General features: G+C 45.9%; 1 protein-coding gene across 2 annotated transcripts in view; it reads right to left on the reverse strand.

Moving 5' to 3' along the window:
* The window catches only part of CLPX (caseinolytic mitochondrial matrix peptidase chaperone subunit X), a 544,085-nt gene that overhangs the window by 81,009 nt on the left and 448,804 nt on the right, over positions 1 to 14,272 (reverse strand). For both annotated transcript variants that reach the window (XM_086958044.1, XM_086958043.1), the window contains one exon: positions 6,589 to 6,753. In XM_086958044.1, coding sequence (XP_086814170.1) covers positions 6,589 to 6,753 — 165 coding nt within the window. The remainder of the gene's footprint in view (positions 1 to 6,588; positions 6,754 to 14,272) is intronic.

The following is a 14,272-nucleotide window of genomic DNA, read 5'->3' on the forward strand; positions in this document are numbered from 1 at the left end:
AAAGAGAGGAAATTGCATAATCTACCCCCAAAAGGTGATGTGATCAGGGTGAGGGACTGGAGGGCGCAGCACATCCCTGCTTGAATGTTGTAGTTCATTTGACTTTACCTTTTTTATTACCTCTGTAAGAGCCCCCATTATGACACAGCTGCTGGCTTGGTAATGGTAAGCCTGCTGCTCCCTTTGGTAGAAATGGGGTTGCTTGGGCGAGGTGGGCTTTGTCCTCCTGTAGGCTGGTGTATCCGAAATGAGACTTTGTGCAGGAGTGGACTGAAGAGCTACCATGGATTTTGCGGTATCTGTATCTTTCTTGGTCTTTCTAAGCATCTCACGAGAGTGGTGTCCAAATGGTGCACCCTGTCAAACAGGAGGTTGAAGTTATGCGTTTGAACCCTGAGATACAGAGCCAGGCGTGAAACTTGAGTATGACATTTCTGTTAATGCCTCTGCAGGCTGTGTCTGCAACATTCAACGTACAGAGGATGCTGACATTGTAGATGACTTTGCCCTCAACCACCATCTCCTCCCACAGTTTTCTGTACTGCACAGAGAAGTGCTTAAGAAGATCCTCCATCCCGCCTTTTGTACCCTATTGTACTGTGAAAATAATGCCACTGATTTGGCTATTCGCCAATGGGTTGCTGCTCCTACTGTGTCCCTCTTGCCTGCTCGGTCTATTTTCTTTCTCCCCTTTATGTGGGAAGGGGTCACTGCTTGTGGCCTGGTTGCAGGAACGCTTGCAAGTGGAGTCTACTGTAATGGAGCCTGGGGAAACCTCTATGTAAGATGAGTTTTAAAAGGCTTAAACTTCTTCTCTACCCTACCGGTTACCACTCGAGCTTTGACAGACTGACACTGTAAGGGGCAGCGTTTAACATGCGCTTGAGACTGGAGAGAAACCAGAAAGTGCTCTACGACTTGATGATCATATCCAGCAGCAAGTCATCCTCCTTCAGTGTGAACTCCTGGTATTCTGTAGTGTCAATGGGGAAGGGAGGAACTGAGGGTGAGGTTCTCACTGGATAATGATCAAAGTCTGGATCACCTGGGGGCTCCACACTGTAATCGACCTAGGGGGTCATCGGTGGGACCCTTGCCTGTGGGTTTGTCGTATATGTCAAAGTTGCCAAAAGAGCTGCCCAGTGAGAATCTGAGAAGGGCGACCACTAAGAAGACTCTGCCTGGGGCAGTGGAGCAAGACGGCATGGGCGTGGTGGTGGCAGAGGAGGTGGAGGAGGTGGAGATGGTGTCAGAGGTGGGCTATGTTTTAAGGGGACAAGCCTAGTGGCTGTGTCCCTATGCTTCTTGGATTTCAGTTCCAGACAAGGAGACCTGTAAGAATTCTCCCCCTCAATAGAGTCCCTTTTTGCAAGGAACCAGCTCAAAAGTTGATTGTGGTGCCACTCAGTGGCGCGGCTGGTGACATTTGAAATTGGTGAGGCGTGAAATTGGCGGTGGAGAAAAGTCCATACAGGAACAAACATCAGAGGCTATTAGAATGTTAGAGAAAAGTTGGCCGGTGATTTCATACTATGCACCACACGAGATAACAGTCCTGCAGACTTCCCACACACTCACACATGGAAAAGACAGCACATAAAGCAGGGGTACAAGCTTAACAGACTCAGATTAAAGACTGGAGCTGAAACGCTCCTCAGCCATATGATACACATCGCTAAGCCGAAGCGGACAGATCAGGAAGCAGTACAGATCAGGAAGCAGCACAGAGCATGCTTTAGGTTACTCATCACACATAGAACAGGCACAGCAGTGTCTGCAAACATGAAAGCGTCATTCGTGGAGTGCCTACTATCTGGGGCGTAAAGGGATGTTAAACCAGCCAATCAGCTACTTATGTGGCCGGGCAGTACAATTTAAAAATCAAATTCCAACTGGCCACAGTGCATTTACGCATGACACAGACATTATCTGTGCAGCCACTGGCAGCTGCCAAGTGAGCACAGGTCACGTGTGGCACCTTTAGCCAGTCCAGTTTTTTTTGGCCAAGCGCAGAAGAGGATTTGTGCCTACTGCCTCCCATATTGCTCCTAAAGAAAAGCACAGAGGTCCCAAGAGAATAATAAAATAAATATAAAAAACTTACCTTGGCTTCCCGCGCTGACTCCCGACTCGAGTCCCGAGACTGCAGACTCCCGCCGTCCTGGATTTTGAATGCCGCCGCTGCGTCTGACGTGGTGTGGGCTCTCGTCACTGAAGGCTGCAGGCAGCCTCCCTTCCCTCCCTCCATGGCAGCAGGCGCTGATTGGTTCGGCCGGCTGCCCTAACCGCGTCATTTCTCCTAGTCTGTATCCTGCAGAACGGAGAGTGGGAGGTGGCTTGGGGGAGCAGCTTGCCTACTGTTGCTAATACTGTCTGTTTGGACAGCCTCTCAGGCTGTCCAAACAGTCAGTATTAACAACAGTGGGCAAGCCACTCCCCCCTGCCCAGAGGATCGAGTAACCAGGAAGTTCTCCCTACTGCTTTCTCGCAGTGCGAGAAGGGCAGGCAGAAACAAATGGTAGCTATAAATAAATAACTACCATTTCTTTCTGCCTTCTTCTCGCACAGCGAGAAAGCAGGGGGGGGGGCAGCGCCCAAACGCCCCCATGGAAGTGATGGAGCAAGGATTCGCACGTAAAGCGACTTGCTCTCTTTCATGAACCTCTTTAACTTGTAATAGTATTAATCAATCCTGCTTGTCATTAATATTTCACTTTTTCAGTACACGCGGGTGTCCCAGAGACGCTTGCCTATGTGTCTATTTATCCTAACAAAGCTTGCATACTACAGAATGGCTGCTTTGCAGAAATCCAGTCTGCGCATGCGTCGGTCATACCCATGTGATGTGACGCACTCGCAGTTTTGGAGGGAAATGTCGCTCATGCGCATTGTAGCTAAAAATGGCCGCTTGTCTCTAAACACGCTTTCTGCTTGCCCTGCCGCTTTGCATTTCTATCTATTTCTGCTTAACTCTTAACCGCTATAGTTATTATGAAGTAAAGGGTGCAGTGTAGATTATCATGGTATACAGTGTATTCATTTTATCTTGTGTTTCTAATTTGTTTTCGCTTACTTTTCATGTACCGTGTATCTGGGGGCCTGGGAGTGGGGAGCAGCGCCATCTTTGAAACCCATTTCGACCCCGTCATGTGATGAGGGAGAAGTCAAACTGCGCAGAAGCAATACCCCGCCAGCTGGCTGCTGAGGCTGGGATGCTCATGAGAAACTGAACTGTGACCTGACAAGGGGAGCCGAGCTGTACCTGAAATCGAAACATATTGATACTTTACTGTGTGCTCTATTGTCCTCTTCTACACGTATGCCTGGGAACAGGAATGTAAGGGGTGGGTACGGAAAAATAAATATTAATCATGTGAACCCAGAATTTTAGGTGGTGACAATGACCTAACCACCTCTCCTGACCAATCGTAAGTGGGGACCCAGTCACTTGCAACATTTGTGTGGTCTAGGGACCCGAAAAGAGTATAACTAGCCTAGTTTAGTTAGAGGAATTGTCCGACTTGTCCGAATAGCTGACCTGTCCCCGACCCCACGACTCTATAGGTGATTGATACAGAGAGCTGCGGAGCCCTCTGTCCGAATTTTCCACAAACTCCAAGGGGTGGAAATAGTCTTAAGTGCTGGCGGAGCACTTTGCTGGGAGACTCGAGAACCCACTCGGGGTTACTGGCGGATTCTGTGCAGTGAGGGGATAGCGCAGGCGTTGCATCCGAAGCTGCAGGTGTTTGTCGTGCCCTTTGGTGAGCCCAGTCCTGACCCAAGTCCTGAGGGGTATCCTGTCCTGATTGTCCGTGAGCTGTACCTGCTCACCTATTGGTATCCTAAATCCTGGAGGGTCCTTGTCCTCGTCTTTTCCAAAGCTGACCCGTGGCCAGGGTTAGTCCTCATTCCTGTCCTAGATAAATATAAACCAGTGGGTGTTCGTCTTTCTATCCACCTTCCTCCTATTCTTCAAATAAAGCCTCTATGCCCATGATATTCTTCCTATTCTCTCTAATGTCGCATTTGCAAACTGATTATTAGTATGTTCCACTTTTCCCCTTCCTGTAGGGCGTATTGAAACTGTTTTTTCTTGAATAGTGTGATGAACATTATTGATGTTTAGGATCTAAGTTTAGGTTAATAGATAGACTAAGTTTAGGGTTTGAATCACTTATAGGTTTTAGGAATTCACTGACTAATGTGTTTTAAACTTACCTTCCCTAGTATAAGCCTGAAACTGAATAGTATGTTCCCTGTTACCCTTACCCAGTAGATTTGCTTCTTACACTCAAATGGTGCTTGCCCTTATCCATAGCTATATAATTGTGGTAATTTTGATTATTGATGTTCTGATTTGCATCAGTCTTATTCTCTTGTCACTTTGAATTTTACTTTCTATATAAAAATCCTTAAAACCCTTCAGGTGTCTGTGGTCATTGAAGAATTACAAAGTATTATTGAATGAATAGAAGTAATTGTTTAGAATTATCTTGTCACTTGTCCTCTACTAGCTCATGATCCGTCAGGAAGAGTAAGTGCCTGTGGTAAGTCAGGTACCATGGTAATAGTGTTAAAGAAGACACATACAAAGTACTGATAGTGGTGTGTAAACTCGCCCGACTCACAAAATTAGTGTCATAATCACGTCATGGGCCCAAGTGCGTGAAAATCTGGTAAACTCAGAGCCGGGTGACCTGCGCGCTCTATCAGAAGAACCGCCACTGGTGCCACTGTAGGCAGTTTTGCAGCAATTTGGACTGATCGATTGCCTAGCGTCCAACTCTTGCTGAAGCCTCTGTAACATTGGGCGGCTTTTTGTCCTCGTCTCTGGTCGTCCGAGATCTGGATTTCTCCCTAGCCTTCAGATTGGATGAGGATTTCAGAGCTACGGAGGGGTTTGGAGCAAAGGAATGCTTGGGCAACAACCATGTCTTGAGGGCAGACACCAAAGGAGTTATTGGTGCCATCTTTGTTTAAGTGGCTGGGGTTCGATGAGTAATGGGGTCAAAGTCCATACTTGGGCCTAAACATCGTGCCAACCTGTGCCAAGGCAAAGCAGTGCTCTGCCTTGGCACAGGTTTTTGTTATGGAACCTCGCCTTGGCAATATGGCAAAAGGCATGCTCACAACCCTGGGCGTGGTCTTTATGTCACGACCGGTCACTGGCACTGCATTCTCCATGCACTGGTTGGCAGAGTGGCTGAACGACACAGTCTCCCGACTGGGTGGCGGTTGAGTCCAGACTTTCCGGGTTTGTTAACTTCTTGGGCACCAAGAGGATCTTCTTTCCAGAAGATGTCCTGGAAGCCAGAGGTTTCATTGGGATGCATTCAGTTGTGTGCACAGCAGCATTTTCTTTGGTACCGAACTGTCTTTTTGGAGTGAAAAACAAGACACAATGGGCAGGAGGCGTCATTGTAGTAAAAGACATTTCACACTTTTTGGTGGTCTGTTAAAGGGTATTGGAGTGGCAGCGAAGAAAATTCTGGAAGGTTTCCATTCCATCACCCTTGCACCTGTCTACGGCAACAGAGGATTGGAAATGGGGCTGGGCCCCTAAGGGGGGCTAAGCTTGCGACGCTTACAGCATCAACAGCAATCTTGAATACTCCTGAAGGGAGTGCAAGCCAGTACAGAGACGATAGAGACACTCTGTGGAGACCAATGCAGTGTGGTGTAAGAGTAACTAAATGGGCCTACAGAACACGAGTTAGGAATATGATGAACTTGGAGTAGAGTTGATGCATCTATGAACCAGATGGCAGTAAAAAACAATTTAACATGGAGTCAGTGCTCATGCACAATGTACAAAAGGAGGAGTCACAGCATACCTTGAAACCCAAATGACCTTTTCAAAGAAAATCAACTTGAGTACTTCTGAGCTCAACACTAGATGGGAGGAATACGTTAAGCTTGTGTACCTATAGCCACACATGCTATGAACATACATTTTCTTCACCTTTAGGTTATTTACCTGTAACTACAGACCAGACAACACATCAAAACAGAATAACGATCCCGCTGCAGAATCCCCACAGAAGGGATTCCCTCCAACGCCTCACCGTCCAGCATACTCGTGCTCACCCTTAACCTATGTCTAACTATCACTGCAATGACAAACTCCACCCCTCTACAGTGCTCTGCCACTTCATAGACTTGATCTATACAAGTCTCATACATTCAGTACTTCAGCGCTTCTACCTCTAAGATATACTTGCTTTGAATTATTCCTCCATCGTCATGCAAGGAATCCTTGGCACATTTAACATAAAAGTAATGAAGAAACAGGTTTTATACAGGAGCCCTGATATAACATTGTTTGAGATTTCCTATTTCTCTCAACAAGGTGAACAAGCAGAGAACTCACTTTCCCATATTCCCTCACTCCTTCTATACTTCAACCATGGAGACAGTCTGCATATATAAAGGAACGTGTCTGGCCACATGTCAAAAAGTCCAATAAGGAAAGATGATGGGTTGCTCAGACCCCTGGGAAATGACTCAACAGTAGTCAGAATTAGTTAAGTATTAAACAAATAGAGTACAGACTTCTAGGGTGGTGCATGAGAATTTGCAATCTCTTACCTTCTCATTCTTTCTCCGGCTGATGATCCTATCCAGACCATTAAAAGCACCAGATGACACAAAGAGTATATTTGTTGTATCGACCTGTACAGTCTCTCCACGCAGTTTTCGAGAGTTCTTTTCGGGAACATTAACAATTGTACCTTCAAGTAGTTTTAGCAATCCCTGGAAAAGGAAACAAATAAAATATTAAAACAAAACAATCTCTCTAATTAATAATCTATGCTAGGCTTAGCTGGTGCTGCAGCATCACTGATTTTGTGTTACTTCAGCCCTTTCATAACTCATGCAATGTCATATTACTAGGACAAGGACTAAGGTAGGAATGAAAATCATTCTGTTCTGGAGCACATATGCATAATGTGAGGCTATAAGACTACAAAACTGTCTCTGAAAGGTATACATGATATACGTAAAAATTTAAATATTATACCTTATGTTTTATTTCATTTGCAACTTGTGGAAGTGCATTACAAAAAGAAGATCACAAAAAACAGACAGCAAAGACAAAATCAGGGCTCAGGTGAACAGACCCTGAAGGAAGAGCTCAGCAAATTATACATCAGCTCTTTTGAAAAGCCAGGGTTCACTTTTGGGAACGAGTTAATTAAACTCCATATGCACGGGAGGAATAATAAAAAAATAAGCACGGGCAAAGCCAATAGGTTTGGCGTTGGATGCCAGCCTTTTGTCTTTGCTTGTGTTTGTTTTCTCATGTTTTTTGTAAAACTTAATTGTTGGGGAAGCTGCAAGGCCCTCATTGATCCAAAACAAAATATTGACTAAAACCAATAAATGTTTTTGGCTCTCAGAAGGCACACCTTGCTATAGTAATCACTGAAACCTAAGAGAACAACTTTATATGTGGATGAGCTCTTTGTGATGGGGCAGAATGCAGTCACTCACACTGAAGTATACCACTGGCTGAAGTGGTTGACCCACTTCTCTTTGCTGTATTCTCCAGAGGACAAAAGACAAATGTGGATGCAAATAAAACAGCAATGGAATAAGAGGGTTGGCTGAAAGCCATAATAATTAAGTACATTATGCATATAATTTAGGTGAAACTCAATGGTCTTGGTTAGAAATATACCTAAAAAGACAAATACACTTTCTACTCCCCTTCCATCCATTAGGGTCATAAACACTATACATGTTACAAAACATTTGTCTAGACGAAAGACTGGTTAGAATACCAATATAATACAAAACATTTTGTCTAGATGACAGATGGGTTTGAATACATAAAAAGCAATGTTATTAATGCTCAAGATGTGGTTATTAAAACAAGAAATATGGAATACCAGAAACCCACTGGACTTCCGTTTTAGTTGACATTGCCAGTACGATATTCAAATGCTACGTAGGATGTTCTTCCCATAGCAGGGAAAGCTTTGTAGGAGGCATGGTTAGGTAAATAAAGTACATCAAGGTAACAAAGATTTAGGAGTGGATGGGAAGACATATATACTTTTGCACTTCAGCCAGGCATCATATGTTTCCCTTTGATTCTATTACAGATAGTCGCATCAAAATACCAATCGCCAAATCATCCCAAGAATTACAATGGACTTGCCCGCTAAGAAACTGCACAACTAAATCGCTAAAAGCGCACCTCACTCCTACACTCATCTGTATCGACTACTCCGGAGACATCAAGGTATGAACGGGGCCCTACATAGAAATAAAATCCACCATTGACACTCCTGCCCACCCGAAGAGCTCCAACACTAAATCCAGAACTAGCCAATATGGAACTCCAACCAACTCTATAAAAGAAGAAATGCAATGTTATCAGAAGCACTGAAACCAAATGGTGAGAAGCTAATACCCCTGCCGTACTATCTAAACTGAAGAAAGGCAATACAAACAAGCCATGACTGGCTTGAAAGCAAGCTAATTAATAGCACCAAATAAAATCCAGCCTATCTTCTTAAAGCACTTAAAATTCAGTTCATCCCCTCTAAAGAAGCTTCTAACTAACATCCCCCTCACTAGAAATTGCAACTAAGTCTATAAATACTACCATTAGGAAAACAAGCATTTGCAATGCAATAGGTCTCGCATTGACATGATTTGGAGCTATTGGCATTGTAAATGACAATGCCTTCTATTTATGTTTTGCGTTTTAAAACCTAAATACAAGGCATTGGTATTTCCAATTCTAATAGCTTAAAATCGCACGGTTTGATAACTGGATTGAGGCCGGTGGATACCTGTACCTAGCACTGGGACACCTCTAATGAGGTCTCCCTACACCGCACTGATTAGAGGTATGATACTCGTTCTGATTCCAGCTGCATTAGCCTCAACATAACTTTAGACCAAAGTAATCCCATCAAATTCATACAGTACGTTCTTCCCCCATCCAACCAGCTCCTCTAACTTACTTTCCGGTCACTGGCTCCTACCTAGTTATGGACGGTCCGGTTCGCTGCACATCCTCCTGTTGCTGATTAGCTATCTTTCCCAAGCATGAATACAGTGTTGCTGATCGGCGTGTGCTGGACTCTGGAAGCGTGGTACTTACGTGACTTGCTAACAAACTGGCCTCAGAAAGCACAACATGGGGATGGAGACCTGCGGAGCAACATGTGGGTGTCCCCAAGAGAGACTGCCTTCTGGGACAGGCAGGGAAGTGCATGTAAATCACCAAAGAATAAAGCATCCAGTTACCATTAGAGGAAGTGCCCATTTGGTGAAAGAGGTTGACACAGGTCACCCTTTCTATTTGTCCCATATGTACTCCACTATCTGTTCATCCAGGCCCCATGAAGGAAGGGCTCAGGAACCCCTGTCGTCACACGTTTGTCAAGGTGCGTTCCTCTCCAGAAACCTGATCCCATCTGCTCCTTCCTCCCACCTGGTGGTGTGTGAGGACATCTTGCCACATTTTTGTGTATTTACAGCTACTATGTTGAGTAGAACCACGAGGGATATATCGTCAAAAAATTTAAATCTCGGATAGCTCTTCTGTGTGAAAACATGTTTAGAGACCAGCTCACCCATGAGGCCCACAGTCTCTACTTCCCTACCATGGAGAAATTCCAGTGGTGTGTGTTTGTGGTCTCAGCACTTACACAGCAGAAAGGAGAAGAGCAGGAGAGCGAATGGCAAGGAACAAGTAAGTTATTTTCATTTTTTTCAGTTGTCTGTACGTCAGTTCTCCCTTCCCCTAATCACCCCAGAGCCTCCCCCAGCCACTCTGCTGTGAGATTAGCCGCTACTGGTGGCTTGCGGCTAGTGCCAGAGAGAAAGGGGCATTTGTTCATAAAGCATAAATGCCCACTATGCTTGTTATCCAGGTTGTAAACATTTGCCGTTGTAAAGCACTCAGAGTCGGATGCTCTGTATGGACTTGTTTTCTTTGACGTGAACATTTACTTTGTAAAGCACTCTGATACCGTCAGGCCTAGCTGGCGCTATATAAAACTCTCCAATAAATTAATATTAAAAAGGCGGAGGTACTCAGTACCAGACAGTACCTGCCATTTAAAGTACTGAGCTGCATCAAACCCTCTTGTCCAGAATCTGCCTAAAAAAATGCTGGGACACTAGTTAAAACAGTCAATCAACTAATGTTAAAATACAGGAAAGGGAATGGGGTTGATAGGGGCAAATGTTATACTTCAAATCTTCGTTATGAGACATGTATGTTAGGGTCCGATGGTCCTGGGGAGGGAGTCAGTGGCACGCAGAGTGTGTCCCCCAAGAGATTGGAGCCTTGCTTCCAGTACAGACACTGACAGTCAACGGCCCTCCACATTTGTATGGGGGATGGAAAGGCTTGTTCTAGGTTTGATGGAATCTTGCATTGATGCAGCCCGTGATGCACCTGTTCTATGTGTAATAGACAAACCTGGGAAAAGCTTTTGTTGCACAAAAGTTAATGACCTACTGATCTACTAAATGGAGATAAAACAGAAAAGCCCGACACCCTCCCTCACGCCACTTCCCGGACACTAACATCATAAATGCAAAGCTCCACGAATGAAACATATCCCAGGATGACTCGGACTCTAAACCTCGTAACTGTGTGGGCGGCACTTACACAGCGCTACGAGGCCTTAATAATGACAGGTTGAGCGCTAAAAGATAACACACGTTTGTCAATGACTATGCCGGTATAGTAGCAGGTCTTTGCTCAGTGCACACTCTGAATGCCGGATACTGGCGCAGTGAGCTGCAGAAGTGCTCCACAATAAATGCGCAAACTGCCCTCTGGTAGATGCGAGGGCAAGGGCTCTCTCTCCCTCTGCAGTATGGCCAGGCTTCCCCAGCGAGAAGCACGGGCCCTCCCCACCTGCCCCTGCTGCAGGCTGCCCATTGGTTGATTTTACTGTGAGTGTTTTTAGAAATAAATTACCTACTCGTACACAGTTTTTGAGGCAGACCTTGCTTTGACGGCATGTGTGTCAGCCGCAGCAGCGGTAATATATTAATTTGAAAATGGTAAAATACATACCAAGATGTGCAATTTAAAAGTAACGAGTAAAAGCAACGCTAGAACGTATAAGAGGAAAGGTTACCTAAACTGAAGCAAATCATCAACATCCGTAATTTCGCTCTTAAAATAGAGCGATAGGCAGTCAAAACAAGTTAGGTATTGAAAAAAACTCACCGCCGCAGCCCGGCTTGAACAGGAAGCCAGGCAACCTGTGTTGGGAAGGGGGCGGGGCCGCAAAAATACAGGAAGCAGACGGGAGCCTACCCCGCGCTCCTGTGCCCGTGAACGGAAGATTTGCATGTCAGCTAGCAGGGCTCCCGTGCTCGTGGAGAGCCCCGCCTGCTGCCAAGAATGACCCGCTGGCTGCCGAGGGAGAGAGGGACACGCGAAAAGAACCCGGTGTGAGGGGGGATATGTGCGTGTGTGTGTGTGCGAGTGTGTGTGTGCGAGTGTGTGTGCGCGCGAGTGTGTGTGGGTCTGTGTGCGCATGTGTGTATATGTATGTATGCGTGTGTAAAAAGAGCCCGATGACTGGTGGGGGGAAAGGGGGTGTGTGCGTGAGTGTCTATGTGTGTGCGTGCGCGTGTGTCTCTGTGTGCTGTACGAGCTAGAGGAGACAGGAGATGGTGAACGTGCGCGCAACCTGATCCGATTACGGCAGGCAGGAGGCGCGTGCACATCTCCTGTCTCCCTTGGCTTCTTGTAAGCAGAGCCGACCACAATAGGGCTCGCAGCGACATCACTTCGTGATCGTCGCAGGTGCGAGACCTAAACATCAAAACTCGACATGCCAGAAACTCCTGACAAACATCAGAAGTGTTTGTAGAATTAACATCAATACATAATGATTAGCAACAATTATCAAGGAGCTTAAAATAAATAAGCTCTTAGATTATCTTCCTTCCACACCTATTTTATAAAAGCACACACACACACACTCTACCCCACCATCCTGGCCAACTTCTGATCAGTGGATGCCACTCTCCATTGGTTAGAGAAAGCAGTAAAACATTACCTGCCAATCAACTGATTGAAATCATTGAAATGAACAACTGATCCCTCCATTTCAAACCGGTTTTCATTCAGGATACCGTACAGAAATGACAGCACTTAAAGTCCTTCATTAAATCCTAGAAGGCAGGAATGTTGCTTCCTTGTCTTACTGGACTGATCGGTAGCCTTCAATATGGTTGACCATTGTAGACTCCTCTATATTCTAGAACAATGATGGGTATCAAATGGTTTGCCCTTAAATGATTTACTTCCTTCCTCTTAAACTGCAAAGAAATTATAACAATTGTTAATTTCACCTCCATAGAAACCAAAGTGATGTGCTAAGTCCCTAAAGGTTCAATCTTTGCATCACTCCTTTTTCAATGTCTGTTAGGAAATGGGTGTATTATATAATGTGTTTGTGCGACCTCACAATGTAATACACTTACCAACCCCACAAGTCCAGTAGGTTTCGTATGTAAAACACCCAGCTCAACCCTAGGCAGCTGAGCCAGTGTTGAGCATTTAAACCTCACCAAAACAACTGAAGAAATCGATACAATACTCATGAAATACGACACCAGTTTATAAAAATAGGCTGTATTTTTAAAGAATTTAGGCAAAAGAAAAAAAAAGCTCCATAGAAGCAATAATAAATCAAGCAATTTTACTCAACCACAAACAAGCTTTGGCAAAGTCAATGAATCAGGCACCTTGATACTTTCAAAGAAAACTTAGATAAGTGTCAATGCGATTGGTTAGGAGTACTTAGGGAGATCAACTATGGCAGGGAGCTAGTCAGGGGGACCAGCAATGTCCTCAAGAACAATTACCTTCACAAAAGAAGCAGTCTTTCAGCAGTTCCAGTCACTTTATGTGTGTTGCAATGGATTCCTATTAAGTGGCCCAGATGCAAAGGATGAAAGATGCTGAAGATGCTCTAAGGAGACTGTGGACGCAATGCGGTCGATGGAGGGCTTTCTGTAGGGATTCCTTGGTCTACGAAGATGGTGAGGGGATCCTGGCTTCAGAGTCGACATTCCATGAAATCCTCTCCAATCTGGCCAAAGTCCAGTCGCCACTAGACTACCCTCACCTGTTGTCGTTGTCACAGGCCAATCCTCTCTTATAATAATAACTCTCATTCTGAGGGTCCCAGCAACTCTCCAACAGCAGTCCTGGGCTCAGCGAACTCAAGTGCAACTCTGTGCGCAGGTCTTGTTCCTCAGTGCTGCACGGTGGCAGTAGTAGCAGCTTGAAGACTTTGGGCTACCAACTTGCCCCAGCAGACTCCATTTGTTGTGTCTATATGCTGTGAACAGGAGGCCAGTCAGCTGGCCCTTGGAGTGCTATTGGCTTAACTGGGCTGGGATCTGGAGACAGCTTCTCTTTAACCAGGCGCAGTCTTAGACATTGCAGCCTCTCTTTGCTGGTCCCTCAATGCAGCAAGCAGTCCTTCGTCCAAGTTGGTCGAGATCTAAAGTCTGGGTGCCAGGGGTGCCCCCCCGTTATACTTCTTAAGTGCCCCAGGGCAAGATGCGGTCGGTAACCAATGGGCTATCAGGTTTCCTCACACCTGGCAACAACTTCCTGTGGAGTGTGGTATCTGGCAATCCCAGGATGCATCATTCTGCCCACTCCCAAGATGCTGAAACTCCTCTCTCGATGTTGAGACCTCCACAGTTCACCTCAGGGCTACACGCGCCTGGGGAAACCAGTTTGGCAACTGGTTTCCCCCTTTGCTTCCTGTGCCAGTGGGTCTACCTCAACAATAGAGCAGCCCTCCCCCCACGATGTTACACATGTGGGCCGGACTTGGAACCAAAACCGGCCCTGGCAAACTGCTCAGCCCCCCACTTCCCCCTAGCGTGAGGGGGGTGCAGCCGAGCAGTTTGCGAGGGCCGGTTTCGGACGATTTTGTTACAGGGGGCTGATATTGCAGACCCCGAGAAACAAAAAAAGCCCCCCGGGGTCCCCCACCTTAGCGGCCCACTGGGGAAATGCCCGGTGCCCGCTATGGCCAGTCCGGCCTTGCATCTGCACTTCAAAGGCAGTTTCAACATTGAAGTCTGCCTTTTGGGGCTAACTCCCAAGTGGCTTCCTGCAGGAGAAAGGTGACACCTCCCTGGCCTGCAATACCTCATTGTTTTTCTTCCTCAGAGTTGTTGGCACGTCTCTCCAGGAAGGCAGACAGCAGTCTTGTGGAGCAGGCTACAGTGTGCGCAGGTAGGCACAGAAGTTTTA

This window comes from Lissotriton vulgaris, chromosome 2_1 (assembly GCF_964263255.1).
Source record: "Lissotriton vulgaris chromosome 2_1, aLisVul1.2, whole genome shotgun sequence".
In the NCBI taxonomy this organism is placed as follows: domain Eukaryota; kingdom Metazoa; phylum Chordata; class Amphibia; order Caudata; family Salamandridae; genus Lissotriton; species Lissotriton vulgaris.